At 30.1% G+C, this 26,160-nt stretch overlaps 1 protein-coding gene across 2 annotated transcripts; it reads right to left on the reverse strand.

The window, feature by feature from the left end:
- Positions 1-6,372: 6,372 nt before the first annotated feature.
- LOC114933157 (uncharacterized) lies at positions 6,373-13,920 on the reverse strand. Of its 2 annotated transcripts, XM_085484049.1 has the most exons (10): positions 13,867-13,920; positions 12,665-12,743; positions 11,956-12,402; positions 11,365-11,547; positions 10,657-11,099; positions 9,950-10,099; positions 7,965-8,135; positions 7,513-7,683; positions 7,043-7,213; positions 6,373-6,766 (listed from the first exon to the last, which is right to left on the reverse strand). In XM_085484049.1, the coding sequence occupies exons 5-10, from the start codon at positions 11,034-11,036 to the stop codon at positions 6,574-6,576; spliced, it is 1,236 nt and encodes a 411-aa protein (XP_085340175.1). In that variant the 5' UTR covers positions 11,037-11,099; positions 11,365-11,547; positions 11,956-12,402; positions 12,665-12,743; positions 13,867-13,920; the 3' UTR covers positions 6,373-6,573. The 2 variants fall into 2 exon arrangements, with proteins under 2 accessions (XP_085340175.1, XP_085340176.1); XM_085484050.1 differs by lacking the exon at positions 7,965-8,135.
- Between the last annotated feature and the right edge of the window lie 12,240 nt (positions 13,921-26,160).

Genomic DNA, 26,160 nt, shown 5'->3' on the forward strand with positions numbered 1-26,160 from the left:
TATTTATCAGTCTTTCTTCGCGTTATACATTCGCCCCTTTCCTCTGTGTGTGTGTATTTTCTACATCGAAAATGCACCCTTACAAAGTCCCGAACCGCATTCTCACGCACAATCGCGAGCTTAACGATTGCATCGTTAATGCTTTGCTTTGTGACAATCGGTTTCTTTGCGAAAGCTCGGTGTTCGCAATATCGAGAACTGGCAAATATTTCTAATCAAACAATATTTTGCCTCCTTGAATAATAATCAAAACGCGCATTTTTTGGGTCATAATGTGCGATACAAAAACTATATCTCTATAGATTTATGTTTCTTTTTTTTTTGGTTTCTTTTCCGTCGGTATGTGACAACGATGTATGTTCAAACACATTAGATTTCTTGGTAAACAAGACAACCAGAAGCTGCTTGCGTCTGACGATGTCGCGTTGTATACTTTTTACGTCGCATCCTATTGCATTTTATGCCGGTGCATTTTCTCAGAGATGCATTCCTCCGTTAAAACATAAAAGTTATTATGTTTCTCAAAAAATTGAACGAAAATTATACATTTACATATAAATTCTAATTAGATTCTTAATTTTTAATTACGACATCGATCTCTTCCAATATAATCCAATAATGACACGATAAGTAATGAATGTTAGACATTCATTTGGCTATGCTATAATGTAACGCGCGCAAGTAACTTCTGCGAATAACAGTTTCTTTATCAGAATATGTACGTTTAAAAGCATTGAAATGATTATCCACCACCCTCTTTCAAGTGCCTTCCTTGAAGGCAATAAAAGCCTTCTACATCCTGCCTCTTTACAAAATTCTGCCAACGTAATGGAGTGTCCTCTCAGTTATACTGTTTGAGATGAGCCGTGGCCTGAACGTGACATTTGCATTTGTACAAGCAAAAGCGGGCAGCAACAGTTTGCAATGGGAACAAACATATATTTTTCCCAAGGGTGGCTTGTTACGCGCGACTTTTCATTTGTTTTTCCTCGACGTCCCCGAATCTCTACATATAGTTACATTTATGCCACAAAGTGCGGTATAAATACTTGTGTACATATGCGTATAGTATATTATAATGTTCCCCGAAGCCAGAATCAATTATCGGTGTAACATTCGAAAGCCTCGCTTGACATATTTAATACGCAATAATATACTAAATGGCATAATAGCGAAAATAAAATGTCAAACTCGAAGAAGCGCGCGTTCGTTTAACAAAAAAAAGAGATTTTTCATCATTCTATTCTCTAGACACAATTTACAAAAAAAATTTCAATTAATATACAATTTTACATCTTCGACGCGCGCTATTATCTAAACGAGTTAATCGCTAACAAGCGAGAGGGCAAAAAAGAAAAACTGTACAATATCGAAATAATGAACTGTCAAGCGACAATCATTCCAATGCATTTGGCGGACAAAGGCTCGTTACACAATGTCAGGCGTCGACAAAATCGAACCCGTACAGTCGAGCTCGTCGACTCGTCGCGCGCGCGTGTGTTAGCAAAACGTTAAATGCTGGACAAACATAATTTGTCCCCGCCACTCGCAGGCGTTTATTTGCCGACGTCCCCGGTCTACCGGACTGATTTTCGAAAGTGTGAAAGGCCGGGGCCTTCACTCGCACCGCTAAAGTGCCGCTAAAGTGCTCGTCCTCTCCGTGTTTTGCCCCCCCATGGCAAAGCCATAAGGCGAGCTTTTCCCAGGGTGCGACCGCGCGAAAGAGAACGAAGTACCGCGCGGGAAAGACTAATGAGAAGTAATGAAACACGACCAAAACTGAAAAGAGCCTTCCGGTCTCGAAAGCTGGACGCGGAAAACGCACGTGCGCGAAGAAAGTTTTACGAGCGGTTTTACACCGCAGCGAATTCATCGTAACATAATTGACCGAGTAAAGTGATTTATTGTCAAACGTCATTAGCATCCAAATAGCCGGAATATATCGTACGAATAATGCAATTGAGCGGCAATGAAAAATGACTGCAATTACAATTATTAATCGCCATGTTGGAGGAGAGTGACATTCTTACAATCTGTTCCATTCAATTTGCCCGATAAATAATTTTCAATATTTGTACATAAACAACATATAAAACCATGAATAGATTCGGTTCTCCAATTTAAAATCGTCGGGACAGTTTGATTTCCTTTCACGCGCGCTCGATACTTTTCTTTTCATTACGGACGAGATTTTCATCAATATTTCACCCTCGGAGAAAAGCGCGGAGAAAGACGCTGCATTTTTCCGTCGCAATTGTGCTGGCTAAACTGCGCTGTGCCGAATATCGAATATTTCAGCTCGGGGAAACGCGCGATATACAAACTACCCTCGGCGCATGAAAGGACACGGGGGCGGTGTATACGGAAGGGCGGTCTGTGACATCGAAGCCGGCTTGTCGGGTTTGGCACGATGTTTGCCGAATACAGTCAAAGTGCATGTGAATTACCGCATTAACCTGAACTCGATGGATGATCTCGGTATGTGTGTATGCGCTGCCGTTGGTGGCGCAACGCGAGCCGCGTAATTAAAACATTCTTGTCACCGGACGGATCGTCAGCGCAAACAGGGAGCGCCCATCATTTCGATTTGAATTCATTTGGCGGTTGAATTAATTAGCGTCGCCGGTTTTCGTTTCACCGACGCGACGCGACGTGTCGGATGTGAGAATCCCCGAGAGCGAGCACAACGGGCGTAGCGCCTCTGTGTCTGAAATATTGATGCGCGAGCGCGATGCGTGCCGGCACTTGCCGAAAAATACTCACACAGGGAATTTCGAAAAGAGACTTTTATCGCATGAGGCTGCGCGACGACCGACTGATACCGGAGAAGCGATCCGTAAGGCTCGCGTAATTTCATTATTATTTTCAAGTACCGCAACTGGCACCGATTTAATCACCATCTTCGTTAACAGATTAGATCTTCTAATCAAAAATATAAATAATTTGACAAGAATCATTTTGTATACTTCTTCCTCTTTTCTTATTTGAGTAAAATATATTTAAATAAAATATTTAAATGGTATATTAAGAATCTTTAAGTATATCTTTTGTGTGAATGCAATTTAATTATTATTTTCAAGTACCGCAACTGGCACCGACTTAATCCGATTTACTATCTTCGTTATCAGGTTAGATCTTCTAATCAAAAATATAAATAATTTGACAAGAATAATTTTTTATATCTCTTCCTCTTTTCTTATTTATTATAAATGAAAAATATAAAATATATTTAAATAAAATATTTAAATGGTATATGCTCAATTAAGAATTTTTAAGTATCTTTTGTGAATGCAAGTTTCAATGGGGGGTATTCACATTGGAGAGAAGAATATACGTAATCTGAAGATTATTATCTATTGCTAGGTACTCGCTTAACTTAACGTCGTGTTAAGGAGCTATTCGACACAGTCGGGACCGATTCTGAACTTAGTCTGCGGTCATTCTCGCATTTGGAGGACCAATAAATAGCGAGGGAATGACCATCGAGGCAAAGAGGCTTCGCATAAATAATCTGGTGACTCTGACAGTAGAGTCACCGGACTCTACGCAGTGCCCGACTGCATAGAGATTTTAGAGCGTGCTCTAACCATGACGAGTGCCATGTTTTATGGAATGTTCAACCGCATTTAAAGCCCGGCGCGACAAGTCCGGCACAAGGGTACTTAAAATTCGGCGAGTAACTCGACCACAGATCCCGTATATTTGTTCAGGACTGTTTGTTTGTTTTTTTTTTTTTTAACTCATATTTACCACTTACACCTGACGTTTTTTCACTGATAATCTACGTGTATTTTAAATGTAATACACATTAGTGGTTTTCTCAATTTATTGGATCTTTTTTTACTAATTTTTTGGTATCATTGATTAATTTTCCTTTCAATTAATCGTATAAAATATATACATATATTTTTAAGTTTTTTTTTATTTCAAGTTACTCTCAAGTTTGAAGGAAATACAGAGAATATCGACTTATTTTACTTTTTCACTCGATATAAAGCCGACCGGCTTTGTATTTGTAATGTAATTAGAAGCGTGGTAGAATCGGCGTGCTCAATGAAAAGCGGATTGAGAGAGAACTGTTTCTTCTGACTTTTGCTGCTTTCCGTTTCCCTTTCACATTCCGGTCGTCCCTCTCCTATCGCTTTTTCTCATCTACCATTGAATCATGGTTCTTATCTTTGAGAAGTACGAAAAGCCTCGGCACTTTCTTGATTCGTGAAACAAAGGCCAGTAGATTGAAATTCGTTTATTGCAGCCCAGCTGCTTCTATCGCGCGAGAGTTCGACGTTATTCTTTCTATTACAACGATAAGACCGGTGAGGTCCATTCAGGACTTCTACCCGCCGTTTCTTTCATTCGAGTTTCCTTTCTCCGAGTTTCCTCTTCTTTTTTTTTTTTTACAAATGTAGCTAATTGGAATTGATGCTGTTAAATTATATCGTTGCTTATTAAAAGCGAACTCATCGTCCAACATTCTTTTATTGCGAATAATGTTAAGTATAACTTTGTTTTTTGCTTTCTTGTAAAATATTAGTTTTAATAATATTCCTTTACACATGCAATATTTTTGTATTACTAAATATTTTATAAATAAGATGAATAGAAAGAAACTGGTCTCTTCTGACTTTGTTGAATTGTTCGAAACAGGTGGTGTAATAATCGATGTAACACGTTAAAGAAACCTATCGACTTTCTTTTACTTATCGAAATCTGTCCTTCGCTCGGGAAAAGATGAACGATCAAGCAAATTCTTTCGAGTATATTTGCGTGAAAAGGGAGAAAATGTATACACGAGAAAGCAAAGAAAACGAGAATGCGACACTGACGTTTCTTGCCCGGTTGAAATTCCCGGTTGTGGCGTTTAAAGGGAGGTTCGACGAAGGGAAAGAAAGAGAGGATAAATAATGTCAATTCTCCTCTCTCTTTCTCTTCTTAGTTGCCGCGAAGATTCGAAAGGTTGTGGACGATGACGTTTGTCTATGCAAATTCCTGCCACACAGGCCGCACGATCTTGTTGAAAATTTCGCGTTCTTCCGCGATCTTTCATTTTTCCGTCTATCTCGGCCATTTCTCCGAACATTGTTACGCACGGGACGTTCCTCGAATAGTTGACAGTTTCTTATCTCTTTTCTCTCTCAGAGCTCATTGGAATATTTTATATTTCACGAAGAAAGAATTCATCGTCTAGCGGTTCTTTATTTCAGTAGTATAGATTCGATTGTGTGTTCGACTTTTAGATTCGATGACGATGCCGTGGATTTGATTTTCATTAAGAAAACCGATAAATTACAACCTTTTGTTTTTTTCTGGATATAATGAATGTTCTTAAAAGTGCGCGCAAATTTACGCTCCAATCGACAGACTAGACAGCGGCGAATCGCATTATCTGTGCGTAATTAGTGTCATACATAAATGAGTGAACGGGTGCGTTACAAAGGCGACACGATCGAGTGGGATTACGTATGTCTTTAATAATTGAGCGGAGATGATTAATTATTATCGCGCGCTCGGTACTTTCAACATTTATCTATATATTCTTTTGTTCTTTATTCGCGCGAATGTAAAATATTCTAAAAAGTTGAATATTTAACATTCATCGTGGAAATCATGTTCAACAATTGTTCTGACTAATAATGGTTAAATGATTAGTATAGTCTATGTTGTCTTTCGAAATTTTACAAATTCTTCTTTTTACATCTTTTACATTTCTTATACTATACTCATAGATCGTTAGTGCCGAGTTGAACGACAATTAATGCAGCCAAAATTGGGATATTTTTTCGCCATTTTTTAAGTTTTAAAAAGATTTAAAATACTTAGTTTTAAATAAACTTAGATATTAAATAAACTTATTATATCTTGGTCTTTATTCACAATGAATTTTGTAAATATATTAATATAATAGATACAGTTAAAATCTATTTAATATATCGTAATTTTATTTAAAAGTAATTGCGAATTCTATGCCAAAAACTTTACCGATTAAAGAAACATCACGCCAAAAATTACACAATCATAAATAGTCCAATTAATAGGCGAATATTAAAACTTGACAATTCCCGCAAGTATTTTTGAAATAACTTAGAACAGTTCTATAAAATCGAAAACCATCAAAATGTGAAGAAAAAAAAATTATACATTAAAAGACCATACCAAATTTTAAACGGGTCAAAATGTTAAATTAAAAGAAACTAATAAAATGAAAATCTATTAAAATTATTTAAAAATGCTACTTTCTTTATTATATTAAATATTTTATACCAATTCTTACCAATGACTATCAACAATATTTCAAAACAAATACAAAAATATATCTAGTTAAATATTTTAAATTTTGTCAATACAATACTTTTATAATATTATTCTTGCAGAATCAATAATAAATTTATGTTATATAATATATAATGTCTTATAATAAATGTAAAAAAAATTATAAATATGAATAATTTAAAAAAGCAACTTGATAACTAACAAATTGCCTGATAATTAACAAACTATGTTCGCAAAATAGATCATACAATTATAATTTCATGTTATTTCCTTTATATTACATCGAAAAAAGAGAATAAATCATTAATATTTATCAAACGGGATAATTGAATAACTTTCTTCTTTATCACACTCCAAAAACTTTTCCAGTTCTCTATAATTATCACACAATTCCTCAGCATCAGTAAGCTCAGTACTGACAATTGACTGATAAAAGCTGCTTGATGTAACAGTATCGTTACCAGAACTTAAAAGATTGTCTGAAGTATTTGATAATCTGCACAAAATTGTGAAAATATAAATAGCTGAATTAATATCTTAACGTTTTGCTTATTAATTTTATGCACATAATTATTAAATACAAATAATATATATATATATATATATATATATATATATATATTATAAATAATATCGAACAATTGGTTTCTGTTGATATTTGATGATAAACAGATAATGAACAAACTGTATATTCGCAAAATAGTTAATATAATTATATTTTCATATTATCCTACTTTAAAAGTTACATTAAGAAAGAAGTGTAAATAATTACTCATTTGTTAAAAACATTGAATGACACTCTTCTTCAAATAAATTGAAAGAATTTAAATTTGGATCATAATTTTCATCGTGAGTTCCAAGTATAGAAGACTGCTGATTATTACTGCTTGATGTTGCAGTATCGTTACCAGAACTTAAAACATTGCCTGAAGTATTTGATAATCTGCACAGAATTGTGAAAATGAAAATACCTGAATTAATATCTTAACGTTTCGCTTGTTAATTATATGCACATAATTATTAAGTAAAAATTATATATATATATATATATATATTTATATTATATATATATATATATATATATATATATAATATAAATAATATTAAACAATTGGTTTCTGTTGATACTTGATGATAAACAGATAATTAACAAACTGTATATTCGCAAAATAGTTAATATAATTATACTTTCATATTATTCCACTTTAAAAGTTACATTAAGAAAGCAGTGTAAATAATTACTCATTTGTTGAAAGCATTGAATGACACTCTTCTTCAAATAAATTGAAAGAATTAAAATTTGGATCATAATTCTCATCGTGAGTTCCAAGTATAGAAGGCTGCTGATTATTACTGCTTGATGTTGCAGTATCGTTACCAGAACTTAAAGGATTGTTTAAAGTATTTGATAATCTGCACAGAATTTTGAAAATATAAATACCTGAATTAATATCTTAACGTTGTGCTTGTTAATTATATGCACATAATTATTAAGTACAAATAATATATATATATATATATATATATATATATATATATATATATTATAAATAATATCAAACAATTGGTTTTTGTTGATACTTGATGATAAACAATAATTAACAAACTGTATATTCGCAAAATAGTTAATATAATTATACTTTCATATTATTCCACTTTAAAAGTTACATTAAGAAAGCAGTGTAAATAATTACCCATTAGTTGAGGGCATTAAATGACACTCTTCTTCAAATGAATCGGAAGAATTAAATTTCGGATTATAATCCCTAAAGTAAGTTCCAAGTGTAGAAAGCTGCTGATTATTACTGCTTGATGTTGCAGTATCGTTATCAGAACTTAAAAGATTGACTAAAGTATTTGGTAATCTGCACAGAATTGTGAAAATATAAATACCTGAATTAATATCTTAACGTTGTGCTTGTTAATTATATGCACATAATTATTAAGTACAAATAATATATATATATATATATATATATGACCCATACAAAGTTACGACCGTTACTCTATAAAAGTAATGCGTTACCGTTATCGTTTATAAAAATTAACGCGTTATCGTTACCGTTACTCAAAAAGTAACGATTCGTTACTTTTTCGTTACATTTTCGGTTTTTGTAATGCTAGAATCTATTACTATTAAAATGTATAATTATATGTAGAAAGCGTTTTTTAATATTAAATATTTATTTGCATTTATTGCATGTAATCTTTATTATTTAGTATATATTAATTTAGTATTAATTTAGAGAGAACTAATAAATAACGATAAAAGTAACGGCTAATTCGTTAGCGTTATTGTAAAAATGTAACGACGTTACCGTTACCGTTACAGATAGAAAAAAGTAATTACCGAAAAAAGTAACGGTAACGGTAACGACGTTACAAGTAACGTGTTACTTCTGAACTCTGGACTCATATATATATATATATATATATATATATATATATATATATATGTATATATATGGGTCATTCCACGTCAAATCGACCACTCCCTCGCCCACAATTGTATTCAAGTAAATTTAACTTCCAAGGTATAAAAATTTAGCTTGAAGCATCTAGTTTTTTGTGCCGTATGGCGATTTTGAAAAAAGTTAAATAATGACCTTGGTTTTGTCAGTTATATAAAAAATGGTATTTTTTTATTTAAATTTTTACTATTTTCTTACAAATGAAGTATAAAATTTATTTTCAATGTAATTTAATCCGCTGAATCCGAATCTGAAATCAGAAAAACAAAATATATATTTTTGCAAATAAATAATTAGTTGTTATTGATATTTACTTCTATAAAATAAAATTAATGTCTATATTTTCAAAAATGCTTATTTCTCTTTTTCCTACGACATTTCTGTGTTAGAATATATTAACTATAATTATCGTATTCTGCACAATTGCACATTCGGCAGTATCAACAATATTTTTAATATTTTATGAAAAAGTTTTCTGCGTTTATACAGGATTAATATTGTCTATACATTATTTTTTAGCTCCATATTTTACATTTTAAATAATAAAATTATTATAAAATAATCTACATTTTCATATAATATTAAAAATATAATTGATACTGCCAAATGTGCAATTGTGCACAATACGATAATTAGTTAATATTTTAGCACAGAAATGTCGTAGTAAAAAGAAAAAATAGCATTTTTACAAATAATAACATTAATTTTATTTTTTAAAAGTAAATATCAATAACTAATTATTTATTTGCAAAAATAGAAATTTTGTTTTTCTAACTTCAGATTCAGATTCAGCGGATCAAATTGCATTAAAAATGACTTTTGTACTTTATTTGTAAAAAAATAGTAAACATTTGAATAAGAAAATATATACCATTTTTTATACAACTGACAGAACCAAGATCATTATTTAACATTTTTCACAATCGCCACAAAACATAGAAACCAAATGCTTCAAACTAAATTGTGGTACATTTAAAGTTAAACTTACTATAATACAATTATACATACATTTATACATACATACATTAATATATATATATATATATATATATATATATATATGTTATAAATAATATTAAAAAATTTGTTTCTGTCGATGTTTTTTGATAAACAGATAATTAACAAACTGTTCGCAAAACAGTCAATCTAATTATAATTTCATAATATTCCACTTTATGTTACATCGAGAAATCAGTGTAAATAATTACTCAAATGTATCGAAAGAATGAAAAGTCGGATCATAATCCTTAAAGTAAGTTCTAAGTATAGATGGCTGCTGATGATTATTGCTGGTTGATGTTGGAATGTTTTCAACATTTTTACTTGGATAAAAAAGATTTTTTAATCTAAATGATAATCTGCATAACAAAATTAACAACAAAAATTTTGAATTAATCAATCTTATAAGACTTGCTTGAACCATGTGTACAATGAATAATTATTAATTACAATAACATTTTTTCCTTATTTAAGCAATTTGCATTGAAAATTTTAGTTTCTATTTTTTTCAATTTTTTTATAATTAAATTAAAACAAGTTAAATACTCATTGAATATTTTAATTTTAATTTTTTAAAATATTTTCATAAATTTGGTATACACAAATACTATTTAAATACTATATTTCTTGTCCGATTATTTAATTTTTATACTTATTCATAATTTATACTCAATTAAATTATTAAACATTACCAATTACAAAAAATACAATAGAGAACAAATTTGTGTAATTACATTTATATATAATATATATTAGCTACATAAGTTATATTGACTCAAATATTCATATTCCTACGCATTTTAAATTAAAAATTTATTTTTTATTCATTGTACACATTTCTGTTCATTTTGTACATAAAAGGACATATAAAAGATAAAAAACATAGCAATATAATTTTATCGATTATTCTTCTTACCTCTGTGGTATGAATTCTTCAGGTACAATGACATGATGAACTTTGTATAAATGTATCATAAATATAAAGGCATGGTATTTACTAAATTGTTTGCAAATTTCGCATTCCAGAATAATTAATTGGTCAATCACCCAGGTTTGGAGTTTATCTGTTATTTCTTTATTAAGTTTATGACTATTGTTTATGTGATTCAGCATCTTATCAGTTCTATATGCTAGTTCATAAGTATTATCACAATAATTGCATTTAAATTTGTGATCTATTTTAGAATGTGTCCATTTTGTTTCTGAGTTATTATAAATTGCCAAATGTTTTTTTTCATATGTCTCTTTAAGCCTTGTTTCATAACGTAGTTGAATACACCAAAACAAATATAGCATTTGGTAAATTCACCGTTATATATTGTAAAGTAATGCCATAACCATTCACAAGACCTTGATATTCTGAATAAAAAATAAAAAGTACATATTGCTGAATTAATCAATATTTTAAAGTTTTGTTTGTAATTCATGTGCATAACGTATAATTATTAAATACAAAGAATAGATGTCAATCATTTGAAAAAAATTTTTTTTAATTTTCTGTCTATATATCGATGCTTAATATGTAGATAATTAACAAATTGTATGTTCGTAAAACAGTCAATATAATTATAATTTCATATTATTTCACTTTATGTTACATCGAGAAATCAGTGTAAATAATTACTCATTAGTTGAAGGCATTGAATGACACTCTCCTTCATATGAATCGGAAGAATTAAAAGTCGGATCATAATTCTCAAAGTAAGTTCTAAGTATAGATGGCTGCTGATGATTATTGCTGGCTAATGTTGGAATGTTTTCAACATTTTTACAAGGATAAAAAAGATTTTTTAATCTAAATGATAATCTGCATAACAAAATTAACAACAAAAATTTTGAATTAATCAATCTTATAAGATTTGCTTGAACATTGTGTACAATGAATAATTATTAATTACAATAAAATTTTTTTCTTATTTAAGCAATTTTTATTGAAAATTTTAGTTTCTATTTTTTTCAATTTTCTCATAATTAAATTAATACAATTTGAATACGTATTAAATATTTTAATTTTAATTTTTTTTAATATTTTCATAAACTTGGTATACACAAATACTATTTAAATACTATATTCCTTGTCCGATTATTTAATTTTTATACTTATTCGTAATTTATGCTTAATTAAATTATTAAACATTACGAATTACAAAAAATACAATAGAACATAAAGATATAAAAAACATAGCAATATAATTTTATCGATTATTCTTCTTACCTCTGTGGTATGAATTCTTCAGGTACAATGACATGATGAACTTTGTATAAATGTATCATAAATATAAAGGCATGGTATTTACTAAATTGTTTGCAAATTTCGCATTCCAGAATAATTAATTGGTCAATCACCCAGGTTTGGAGTTTATCTGTTATTTCTTTATTAAGTTTATGACTATTGTTTATGTGGTTTATCATTATATCAATTTTATATATTGGTTCATAAGTTTTATCACAATAATTGCATTTTAATTTTTGATCTATTTTAGAATGCGTCCATTTTGTTTTTGAGTTATTATAAATTGCTAAATGTTTTGATTTCATATGTATCATTAAACTACGTTTTATATCGTGGTTGAATACACGAAAACAAATATTGCATTTAATAAAGTCGCCATTATATATTGTAAAGTAATGCCATATCCATTTACTACTAAACCTTGATTTTCTGCATAAAATAAAAAGTACAAATTGCTGAATTAATCAATATATTTTAATGTCTTGTTCGTAATTCATGTGCATAATGTATAATTATTAAATACAAATAATAAATGTAAATTATTTGATGAAAGTTTAAAACATTTTGTGTCTATATCGATGCTTAATATATATGTAGATAATTAACAAGCTATATGTTCTCAAAAAAGTCAAAATATTTTTGTGTTATTTTGTTTTATGTTACATTAAAAAAAAGCAGTGTAAATAATTACTTATTGATAGGAACACATGGTGAATACGATGAACAACTTTCTTCTTCAGCAATCTCCATTGTCCTCTTATAATTATAATCTACAATAAAATTTTCATGGTAAATTCAAAAATAAGTAAGTTTGAATGCTGAAATAATTATAAATTATTATTATTAATAAAACATATATATATATATATATATATATATATATATAGGCATCTATATATATAGGGTACATCATTTTAACTTAATAAAAAATTTTTATTAAACATTTTTTGACAAAAATTTAAATTTCAATCTGTTTATACTATTTTTATAAATTCGACATACAATTATTATTCAAATACAAATATTTTTGCTTAACTATTTAATTATTGTACTTATTCAATTTAATAAAATTATAAATAGATATTATGACAACCTAATTAAATTGTTATAGATTACAGAGTATAAAATACAACAGATGGCATATTTATACGATTGCATTTGAATATAATATTAGCTAAATAAATAGCCTCAAATATTTATATCTAGAATAATAAACACCATCTGTCTGTATGTCTGTCTAACCGTGAACTACTTTCACATATATGGACCGATTTTCGTAAAACAGGTATCAAAATGTTGCAAATTTTTCGGGGATAGATGTTATGTGGTTCTTTTTAAGTTTTACATCCCCACCCACGCACGCACCCACGCAATTGCATATTTATGGACCGATTTTTTCGAAATTGGTACTAAAATAGTATATATTTAATATCTGTGATAAAATTACATTTTTAAAGTCTGAATTTTATTTTATTATTTATGATACAAATACTATTCTGTTTAAAACTTACAAATGTACGTAAACACATACAACACAAAATATAAATATACATATAAATAATTAAGAAAAACAAAATTATAATTTAATTATGTTATTTATTAATATTCAATATATTCTTCGTTTTAAGGTCAGTTTTATAACAAAACTTTTTTTGATATTTTGTAATTCATTCTTTTGTAATATAGTTTATTTTGTAACAAAATATTTTAATAAATTTGTTAAATTTTTTGTGAGTGAATTGATGATGAAACATGACTTTGTTAACCATCACTATGTATACTTTTTCAAGATTTTATTAAAATTTAATTCTGTATTCGATAGAATTAATAAAAATTATCACAAATATTACATAAACTATTGTTTTTTGATATAATTCTATAATCAGTTATTACCTTTGCTTGACGTGGCTATAATGATATCTGCTTTGTATCGTTGATCGTGCACTACTGGATAGAAAGAATTATTTTAACGAAAACTGTACGAAGAATATAAAATATTATTAACAAAAAAAAAGAAAGGTCGCCGGAAAATGTATGATTTGTTACAGAAATGTAAATATTAATACACAGTGTAAATATGTCTAACGTCCTCACTTTTACCATTAAAATTATTTAAAAATGCGACCTTCTTTATTATGTTAAATATTTTATATCAATTCTTATCAAAATGACTATCAACAATATATTTCAAAACAAACACAAAAATATATCTAGTTAAATATTTTTATCAATACAATACTTTTAAAATTATTCTTGCAGAATTAATAATAAATTTATGTTATATAATATATAATGTCTTATTATAAATGTAAAAAAATTATAAATATGAATAAATTAAAAAAGCAAATTCATAACTAACAAATTGCCTGATAATTAACAAACTGTGTTCGCAAAATAGTTCATATAATTATAATTTTAACTATTGTTTTGTGATAGAGTTCTGTAATCAGTCATTACCTTCGCTCGACGTGGCTATAATTATATCTGCTTTGTATCGTTGATTGTGCACTACTAGATAGAAAGAATTATTTTAACGAAAACTGTACGAAGAATATAAAATATTATTAACAAAAAAGGGAAATGTCGCCGAAAAATGTATGATTTGTTATAGGAATGTAAATATTGATACACAGTGTAAATATGTCTTACGCGCGTCCTCACTTTTATCATTAATTTTTAATTCAATACCGCTAAATTTTTGGATTAGATAATGATTTAAAAATTTATCTCAAATATTACAATAGATGCAAATATTTAAAACTTTCAAAATTTTGAAATATATTTATACGGGTACTTTTAGCAAAGATTGTTTCCGTTAAAGTAAATCAAAGTATTAAATGTGTGAGCAAAGCAAATTACAAAAGCGAAAGTATTCTTCTAGCGCAAATATTTTTGTTAAATACTTTTTTATAAGATTATTCTTACAGAATCTATCGTAGAAAATTTATGTCTCTCTCTCTCTCTCTTTTTCTCTTATTAATATATAAAATATTTGATATATATATATATATATATATATATATATAAAATATATATAAAAGATGATCAATATAAACGTTATGAAAAATATAAATAAAAATCTATTTTCGGCAATACTTGATAAATAATCAACAGATTATTTGCACTAATATATAATTAATTTTATATAAGACAATAATTATATAATAATAAGAATATTTTAACAATAATTACATATTACACCAGAACTTATTTATGAGAAATTTGTCAATTTTTTGCCTATTTAATATTATTTAAGTTTTTAACATTATATTAATAAAAATTATTTATGACTTTATATAATTATTTGGTATAGTAATATCTTTAACATATTTTGTTAGAATTATTAAAACAACTGAAACTATTCGATAATTCGCATAGAAGAAGAATTAATAAATAATTATTAGATTAATAAATTGTATAAATAAAATTATGTAGGAATATGTGCCAGCAATACAGATGTTTTACTCGTTGCGATTTATGTGAAGATAATCGACTTTTATTTAATACTGCTTGACAAAAGTTTGTTATATATAAGACCCCCGAGCCGCTGGAATCTACATTTTCGGCTGCATTCGAGAAGTATAGTATGCGCGTTGGTGATATATCAGTATTTTACGCATATTCACATACTCGCGCGTTATCTGTACGAAAATGTTGCGATGCATTTTTCTCGACACTCATGCTATTATCTTACAAGAAAAGAATTGGAAGTGTCTCGTTTCGATTCTGATGAGCTTTGGACATGTTGTGGTCTAGATAAAAATATAAGAAACATTTTTTTATATTATTATAGACACAAATAATCATTAAGAGAGTAAAATAACTTCTGCAAAAAAAAAATAGATTTTTTGTTTTTGATCGAATACTATCCAAACAGTAAAAGAAAAGTGTTTCTACTAAATAATGTTTTAAATAAAAGTTTCAACACTTTTGTTTGTAAGAGTTGATTGTGAGATTTTATTTTATAAAACTGTAACAGTATGCCGGCGAAGATTACTTTGAACTTGATATCTGATAAAGATCCACGTATTATTATGCGTAAATACGGCACATATGCAATGCTTCAGATTTAATTATCTCCAATTTCTCTCTGCACGGCATCGCCCCGTGATTCCCGAAACAAATATCAACCGTCACAGCTTCCTTTGCAGTAATCCATGGATAGCGGAATCAAGTTGGAAATGTCGATAAATCTGGTTAGTGTTAGCGGAAAGAGCATTATTTACGTTCGATACGGCTGCGAGTTTAGAAGTTTTAATAGCTCAGTGACATTTGTTTCCGGACTGGGGCGAACGCGCCTGTATAACGCATATTGGGAATCACTATACTTTCTCTCTCTCTGTTCTCTTGCCATCTTATCCATAGAAAAGTTTTACAATCAAAGTTTTCTGAGTTGTTTATGACGTCAGTAGCTTGCTGCAATAGCCCATCCTGCAAACACGAGAGTTGCGATATACATATATACTTTTATATTATCACCACTTCAGTGATCTATCCGCTTATAACATATGCACTACTTTTCTAGTAAGTAAAGTTGCAATATAAAAATCGAATGTGGCAGCTAGCTAATTACTTTTACGTCGCATTTTTTGTTCGTAATCTCGTCGATGTATTTTGAATTAATTTTTTCAATAATATGAAAGTATTTAACTTTGAAAATGTAACTGGACTTTTTTCAATCACTATATAGACAACATAAGCGCGTGCTTCGCGTGCTCCTTTGATATTATTTCTATTGTTTATTTTACAACTGTCAAATTGTTAATCTTTGCAATGAAAGTTGTTTGATGCTATGACCATAATTTTGATTCGCCGAATTTCTATTATGTACATAATTTTAATTCCCAAATTTTTATTATGTACATAATTTTAATTTGCCGAATTTCTATTGTATTTGAGAACTATTTTGTATATATGTATCTCTTTATATATATTTTGTCTCATTTTGTTTAGTTTAATCAAATATAATTATGTGCGCGAAGTGAAGTTGAGTCTCGCGTGAGTCTAATGAAAGCGTAGCTATTTGATCACTAAAGATTTTTGTAGAAAATTTTATTTCTTCGTTCGTATTTTCTGTTAAAGATTTAAATGAATTTTTATGCGTTGCATAAGTAATTAATATATTTTTATGCATTGATTGCAATAATAATTTTTACATGCATGCGTCGTAATTTTTGAGATTTTATTATCAAAAGATATAACTTCGCTTTGCGTGCGCAATTATATTTGATTAAACTAAATAAAATGATATATATATATATATATATATATATATATATATATCTGTTGTTTGATATTATTAATATAACACACAATATTACTCAAGACAACTGATCAGTATCGCGGAAAAGCCGCAACAATATTTGCGATAATCGACTTTGCATGCTTTTTTAGAAAGGAATTAGGACGCATAATCTGACAAATTAGGCGAGAGATTATCGCTACAAATGACGGCTTTTTACCAATATTTTGCATTTGTGCAAAAAGAATCAAATTTTATAGACATCGACAATTTTCGACGATCTAACCCGCTCATAGAAAACGCTCACGTATGCATACGGCTTAATAAGTTCGCTTATCGATTCTCATCAGGCGCGTCCTGCTACCTGGCTGACTTACACAAGACTATTTTGTAGTATAAAAGCGCGGTTCTCTCGCATGCCCTTCGCGTTATTAATTATTCATCTCGTGCCATGAGGTACGGCGACGTAATGAGCGTCCGTGCCCCTTCGTCTCTCTCTCTCTCACTCTCTCTTTCTCCATCTCTTGGTCTCCTTCGGTCTTCTCACTCACATGGGGGCTTCTTCATCCATTCTTGCTTCGCGCGCGCGCGCGAGCGCTTCTGCTCGAGAAAGTCAAGAAAGATTATTAATAGCCCGCTCTCGCGTGAATTATCGTGCGCTCTACGAGATATCGTCGCGAGCACGTGCGATATTCAGCGACTTGACTTCGCGTAGCTTGCAGCATTAGCGCCTGGCGCTACGGGAAAATATCTGACCCAGTAGAAATTGGGTTGCACCTCCGAGATGCTCCGTTGCATTAATATGAGATCAGATGCCTCGCATTCGGTGGCCCATCTTCCACGTTATATCCCACGAGTTCATCGATCCGCCGCCTCTGTACGCCACTCGAAAATTTAGACTGTATTATTTCTTTTTTTTTTTGCTCCGAGAGATGAGAGGAGAAAGATCGAGAGAAGAAATTAATGATCGCAAATTATATTCTAATTAATATATACACGTACGTATATAATATATATATATATATATACACACAGAGATTCTATACATATGCAAAAGTCGAGCTATTAAATGTAACAGTGATATCGCTTTCATAATTATGAAAACCGCCCAACCTTATATGACATACTTGCAAATTTTACTCAGTGACCTATTTATGTACCGAGATAATTCAACAAATATGTTATACAATTTCCAACTATTTAACTAGCTCCCATCTCTGCGGCTGCGTTACATTTAAACGTCCTTTACAAGGCCTTTAAATATTTTAATGGCATATAGTGCTTGAAAATGCGGGAGTATGTCGGTATATCGGTGCATAGGAAGTAAAAAAAAAGAGAGAAAATTCTCTCTCCCTCTCTTTGCATGAGATGCATATATTCCTGCCCCATTCGCCAATAAAGGCGATACAAACGAGCTTATTATGCGGAAAAGGAGGGCGGTTTCAGCGCGGAGCGCCGGTGGTGCAGCCACCGCGAAAACCGACTCTCTTTTCGGAGTCTCCCGGAGTTCTCGACAGTCTGGCTCCTCGGCCGTTCCCGTGGCGATAAAGATAAAGGAACGACGAACCGACGTAAACGCGTTGCGCCACCATAACGCTCTCCCATCGCGCGTATAACGTTTGAACATTAATTTGCATTCGCGTGGCTTCCTGGCCGTGGCTCCTCGTCGAGGCAATAGACGGAATCGGATGAACACGCGATAACAAATCGAAAAGAGCATTTGTCCGACGAGATATAGACTGCAATTTTTTTTGAAGAAATGGTAAAATCAAGAGCGACTAGAGAAACAAAAAGAGAGAGAAAAAAAGGAGAGAGGTATAAACCTGCTTTTTACACCGTTGACTTTTCTTTATTGGTTACGAAAAGAAGCTTACATTTTGTAAATTCTAAAAACGTAAATTCTTTAACGTAATATGATGCTACTCTTGCGCTATATTCTGACAAAAATTGGCTAATGGATTACTTCTCCAAGTTGCACTTCCCGGTTTTCACCGTAAAATGTATATCCAGAATTCTTATATGCGCAATTATATTATATTCGTCACGGGAAAATTTATTTAAATATTAAATGTTTAAAGTTTTGAATTTGTAAAGCTCATTTTAAATGAAAATTTGCATTCAAAATAAATTCTATAAATTATGCACGATTCATTGTAATAAATGATATGTATCTCTCATATGTATACTAATATATATATATATATATATATATATATATATATATATGTATGTATGTGTGTCTATTATTAGCAATTTCTAATATTTGCACCTATTTTAATATTTGCAGTTAAGTAATTTTTTCCGTAGAAACTTTTATTCTTTTAAATGTGTTAAGTGCTATAAGTAGTCTGTCGTTAAAATAAAATGTAGAGAGAAAGCAATATATTTTTATATCTATTTCAGACAATTAATTCGATTGTTTCATTGTTTTATTTTACATTTACATTTATAGAGCTATAATGATTGGACGTTTTAATTTCTAAAATACATTTTAAAAATACTATTTTTTACTATTTTTTACTATTTTTTCTAAGTTTTTAAAAACATCTAATGCTATTTTAATAATAGAAAAGAAAATAAATATTAAGATTTATTCTTGTTTTCTTGTAAAAATTTCAAATTTTTTATTCTGATATTCTATCGTTCTGCTTGCAAAAGGTGCTCATCTTGTATTATATTAAAATTGAGTCTGTCATTATCAGCAACGAATATGCAGAGAGCAACAACATCTCCTTTTCACGTCTGTCGAAGTAGGTCTTCCACAGATTCTTCAAGTCACGAGTTTCCGCAGTAGTTCCGCGATTGGCCAGTCTTTGAAAAGCCGCGCGACAAGAGAGTAGCCTCGCTCAAAAGGCTAATTAACCTCACGGGGTCGTTAGCATATTCGTTCGTTGACCCGATTTTGATGAAGAGAAACCACTCGAATCTTTATGCGCGCACATGCTCCTCTCTCTCTCTCTCTCTCCTTTTTTCTCTCTTCGACGGTTTGACGGAGAATAGTGATTGTTGGACTTAAGAAAGAACGCGCAAGTAAAGCTATATCAGGTTTCTCGAGGTATTTTATCGCAATATTGTGCTAAAATGGCAAATAATTTCAAGTGTTTGAATTTATTATTACTGGAATTAAGTTTGATTATTCTTTCGGTATTCTATATACATTATTTTATAAGTTGTTTCTGATGAACGGTAAAAAGTATTTGTTTGCTTTCGTGTATTGTGCAGTTGAGGGTTGAATATAGTATATCCAGAAAGCTTTCTCGCATATGAAATGTTATAAATATAGAGAATCAAATTATACAAGTTATATAAATAACATTACTATAATTTTCACATATGTTGAACGTTTGAATGGTTACAATTATAAATGCAAGATGTACATTGTTAATGACATCGAATAAAATCAATAATTACCATGAGTTTGTATAAATAGATTCTGCTACAAATATGCGTGGCTTGTATTATTTTTAATTATAATAAATTTGCGATCAAATAGGATTAACTCGCAAATTATATAATTATTTTCATGTAACAAATAAAAGGTAAAAAAACATGTAAATATATTTCATATAGGCAATAAAAAGAATTGATAAAAAATATATAATTATTAATAATAATTGAACAAAATTATAAGTAATGTTATTATTAGGAGTTATTTTTGTATCCATTAAAAAATATCCATTAAATATAAATTCATAAACATTAAAGCTATAACAAAAATATATATTCCAGAGAAAAGAACATGAAATTGAAAATAATGATTTATTTCCATTTCATTAAGCAAAATATACTAGTTTTCGAAGCTTCGATATTAATTGACGAATTTTTATGAATTGTTATTTTATTAATAAAATGTTGTAATCTTCTAATAGTGAATGATAAATTTTGCCAGAGTAAATAAATTTTTCGAGATTTATTATGTCTCAATAATCAAATTTTTGACAATGAAAAAAGTCAGAAATAATCTATAGATTTTATCGTATGTCATTGGATATATAATCTTATAGAATTGCTAATAGGATTATCTTATATCTTATGACTGTTGTTTGAATAATTATCGAATTAAAAGATTTGTAAAGATTCCGAGGGAGAAAAAGAGAGAAAGAAAATTGTATATACTCTAGCAGATATATCTTAATGCTAAACTCTGCATACACAAATTTTACAATTACGATCATTATTGGAATCGACTTTCGGGATTCGATGTTGAGTACCATGTGAATAATTATTCGAAAACGATTTGCGGAATCTCATTAAAGGCCATTTGCATCAAATGCCAATTAACTCATGTTACATGCGTTAGAATACGCTTTGTGCTTGATCAGCCTTTAATTAGTGACAGAAGTTAAGTCATTCAAACTGCAATAAACAGTAAAAAGCTACGTATATTTCCTATATATTCTATTTTTATATTAAAATAATGAAATAAAAAAATGTTTGACACAATGATAAAAATAATTTTAAATTATATCATTTAATCTACACAATATTTTTTTTTCAAGTTTGCTTTTATTTTTCTTAACCTCATGTTTTTAATAAGTATGATTGAATTCGACATTTTCTTTGATACGATCCGTGTATTTGAAATAAAACTGTTAATCAAAGATATTTAGCTCGATAGTTTTTATTTCCGGAACATTATCAAACGCGCTTGCACTCAGAAAGTACGCATACGTGTTGATTTTATAATAACTTTGTTGGCAATTCGAGCACGTCGCACCACCGTCGATCTGCACCGAAATTTCAACTAAATTCGATTTTTTTTCGTTCTTTCACAATTCCTCCCGTAAAGCGAGTCACCCGCTGCCGCGCGTCGATGATTCGTCGATATTCCTACACACACAATAGAATATTCCCTGTAGAATAATTAACTTTATTGGATTATCTGAGCTGTACTCGCCGATACGCGCGATAAACAAAATAAATGCTCGCAACCTGTATAAATTATTCCATCATCGAAACTCGAAAATATACATGCTTTACAGCAAGGATGATGAAGTGGTATCGTTTAGAAATATTTCCTTCGATTCTGATATGTCTATTTTTATGCAGCGGATTGCTTTTAAATAAATCATAGGATTTATATATTTTGACATAAAAATAATCAAAATAATTTTAGCTTTAAATATAATTGAGTAGATTATTGTATACATAATGATACAAATAGGTATAATAAATTAATTATAATGCAAAATATTTTGTATATACGATTTAATCAATTTTTATTATAAAAAATATAGCATACCAAAAGAGTTGATAACTATTTACATCGTTGTGATAAGTTAAATGGATACTTATTGCCATGTCGGATATGCGAGACGCGTACACGAAAAGAGGAAAGAACATAGACACACGTGGGGTCATTTCTCCGTGCGTACGTGTACGTATGTACACACGTGCGGATACGTGGTTGCACTTTAATCGAGATAAATCTCGATATTTATAGCCGACGATCGCACGGGGCCGGATATGTCGAGCTATTGTACTTCTGTAAATGCGCCAACGCATCTGCAGCTGCACACCCAAGTTCGGATATAACGTCTGAGCTTATTATATGCGATCGCGGTACAGCGCACGTCGGCGTTGCATTTATGTTTTGCGTTTACGTGCCGAGGGTGAATACGGGAGAAGAAACACAGCACGGCGAACGGCATATAGCGTGGCGCAATATGCGAAAGCAATAATTTGTTGGAGCTTGCGGAGAAATTAAACGGTCACGGCATTCAAAGAAATGGGTATCGCAGATTTTAATCGCTTGTTTACACATATTAATTAAATAATAGGCGATTTAATCATACAGATTATATTTTATAAATTTATTGATGAGAAATTTAATTGATGCATGTGCACTTGACTCACTTGTCTCTGCGCTTTAGAAAATTAATTTTCTCGATATAATATTGATTAAAAATTCTCTCTGCTTTCAGTATATCGATATTAAAACTCTAAAATTATGTATATATATTTTTATATATGGATACATATATGTATATCATTCTAATACACATATATATAAAACTTTGAAATCTTAAATTAGCTTACTCTAAAAAAAAAAAAGGAAGAAAAAAGAAAAAAAAAAGAAAAAAAATAGAAGAACCATCGGGTTTCCATCGCATCTTTAACGATTGTATAAGGAAATACGGCGCTTGTAAAGTTAAGCGGTCCGATGGAAAGCGTTTTCGATGACGATACAGTTTTCCCTGAGATTAGATGTCAGCAATACGGCACGTAGAAAATAACAGCGGAATCCCCTGATATGGGAACGGGATTAGCGGCAAGGTGTTTCAAGCTCTCGGTAACGTTAGGGGGATTTTATATATAGGCCTTGCGATTAGGGCTTTTACGGGACGATTATATGTGCCTCGAGTCGCACCGCTCGTAAATTTGCCCGCTCTGCGCGTTAAAAGATGTAATTTATAACTAAAGAGATATATAAAACACACGAGTGTATAGTTTGTTATTAACGATTATTACACTACGACTATCGCATAAGAAATATAATTTGTCATAATAAGTAAATATATAGATAGATAAATTGGATATATCTTGTCTTTCTCATTTACGAATATTATTATATAATAATAAAAATTGATATTTTTCTTGCATACATATTTATCATTTTTTTTAATTATATGTTATTTGTTTTGTTTAGTCAATTTTTACCGTTTTTTATTCTTGCAATTAACGATTGTTGTGATTTTGTTTGTAATTCTTTTGAATGATCTATTATTTCTTCATTGCTTCTAGCTTGCTACATTTTCAGCAAATTTTAACTGCCACATTTTATTATATAGAAAAAAATAAATTTTCTGAAAAATATCTATTTTCTTCTAAAAAATTTTATCATGTTACATAAAAAAGTAGTGTAAATAATTACTCATTAGGTGGGAGCAACTGAATATGTTTCTTCTCCAATAAACTTATTCCGCTTTTATATTAGCAAACAAATCAAGATCAAAATCAGTAAGGTCAATACCATAAGTTGACTGGTGAAAACTGTTTGATATTGCAATATCTTCATCAAATTTCAAGATTGTCTGAATAATTTGATAATTTACACAGAAATAAAAAATAAAAATTTCTGCGAAGAAATTCAACATGCGTTATGTTTGTTTTGTTTGAATAAAAATTATTTTTTAATTATATTATATTCTTTTTATGATATAATTCAAATATATAGATTTCTCGTACATTAAACTACAGATATTTTATTCATTTACTCACTCATCCGCTTTCTCGTTTGCTGATATCAAATTTTTTATTACTTTTAATTTGATGCCCTCATGATACACGCAGACTGACCAGTCTAAAAATTAATTCCTTTTTACTAGAGCGATTTTAACATTTACACGTTTAACATATTTTAATCTTTTTAGTAAAATAAGTTAATTAATAATGATGTATTTAAACTCATATAACTAAAAAAAATTAAATTTTTAATATTGTACGAACTAATAATAATACGTACATTAGTGAGATACATATATAATCTACTTAAAAAATTATTTTTAATTTCAAATTTTTTCTAGATTCAAATTTTGATTCGTGCAAACAAGAATTATAATTATCCTTCCTTTATATATATTATATTTTAAAGTATTATTTTAAGAAATAATACTTTCCCGAACATGGTATTTGCCACGTATACATATACACAACGAACAGATTTTTCGGCGAACAACCTAGAGGGAAACTATGTGCACATCCGTGTGTATAGCTCCGGTGTGACAGAATCGCATCCGATTATCTACACGGTTTTACCGATTCCATACGTCAGACGGAGCGTGCTCTTACTAAAGAGACGAGAAACGGAGGCAGATCATCTCGCTTTATGGGTTTCACGTACGTGTCTACCGCAGCGTTGGGAATGATATCGTGCGTCGCGTATTGTCCTCGCTTATTTATCGTCGCGAATGCGATACAATTCCAAGGGTCTGCGATACTACGGGCACGAGTACGAGATATGCGGAATTTCCCAATGATTCAGATCCCCCTTGTGTCCTTTCCGCTCGGAGCTCTGGTCAGATAGCGCGCTACATCGATATGAAATCCCGTATGATCCTCGATTCGCTGCTATATGGACACCAAGGAAGTTATAGCTTCGATATTTCTCGATATATATATATATATATACATACATACATACATATATAGTTAATTTATTCGCGTAGTATATATTTCAAATGATTATGCCGCGCTCGAACGTCTCTAAACATATGCTCATTTTAATTAATATATTATGATAATATTAATTATTATTATAATAATTTGCATGCCGTGTAAAATGAGGTTAAAATAAATTTATATTAAAACAAAATAATAATAATAATTTCTCGTTTGAACAGCTAATTTGCTTACCCATATGAATCTATGAACGAAGCGTGCACGCAAGTCGAGCGATGCGACGATGAAGAGTTAATTCGCTCGGTCACGTGAGTCTAAACTCACGTGATTCAACTTATCAGCTGTTCGTTGTCGGTCGCGTGACTCGCGCGCCTTTGCCCGTAAATCGCCGATATTTCCAATTGAAGGAGCCGCATCGAGTTGTGAGAGAAATCGCGAAAAATGAAAGCCGGAAGTGCATGTAGTGATTCACTTTACATTATCGTTCACTCTTAATAAAGACATCTACTAAATATTATTCTTTTTCAAAGAGCGATTTACATATTGTATCGATAAAGATTAAAATTAATTTATATTCTAACGTGAAATAATAAAATATTATATAATGTAATTTTTTCTTTTTTACAGGTACGTATATAAAAGTTCACGCAAGGCAGAGTTCAGTGCCAATTTCTATGTAAGTACATATTATACAGTTTTTTGCAGAAGCGTTTGGAATTAACAATTAAAGATATTTGTATGCGATTATGCGAAGAAAATAATGAAAGCGCACTAAAACTGCGACAACAAACTTTTGTATTTATAAAATGTTCGTCAAAATGACG

This window comes from Nylanderia fulva, unplaced genomic scaffold (genome assembly GCF_048542155.1).
Source record: "Nylanderia fulva isolate GAGA-0341 unplaced genomic scaffold, ASM4854215v1 Scaffold29, whole genome shotgun sequence".
Lineage (NCBI taxonomy): Eukaryota > Metazoa > Arthropoda > Insecta > Hymenoptera > Formicidae > Nylanderia > Nylanderia fulva.

Excerpts from the sequence above, each read along its gene's own strand:
- LOC114933157 (XM_085484049.1), bottom strand. The coding sequence starts at position 11,036 with ATGCTATATTTGTTTTGGTGTATTCAACTACGTTATGAAACAAGGCTT. Across the intron at positions 8,136-9,949 it reads CATTCTTTCGATACATTTGA|ATTACCAAATACTTTAGTCA; the intron begins GTAATTATTTAC and ends AATTCTGTGCAG. Across the intron at positions 7,684-7,964 it reads TTAATGCCCTCAACTAATGG|ATTATCAAATACTTTAAACA; the intron begins GTAATTATTTAC and ends AATTCTGTGCAG.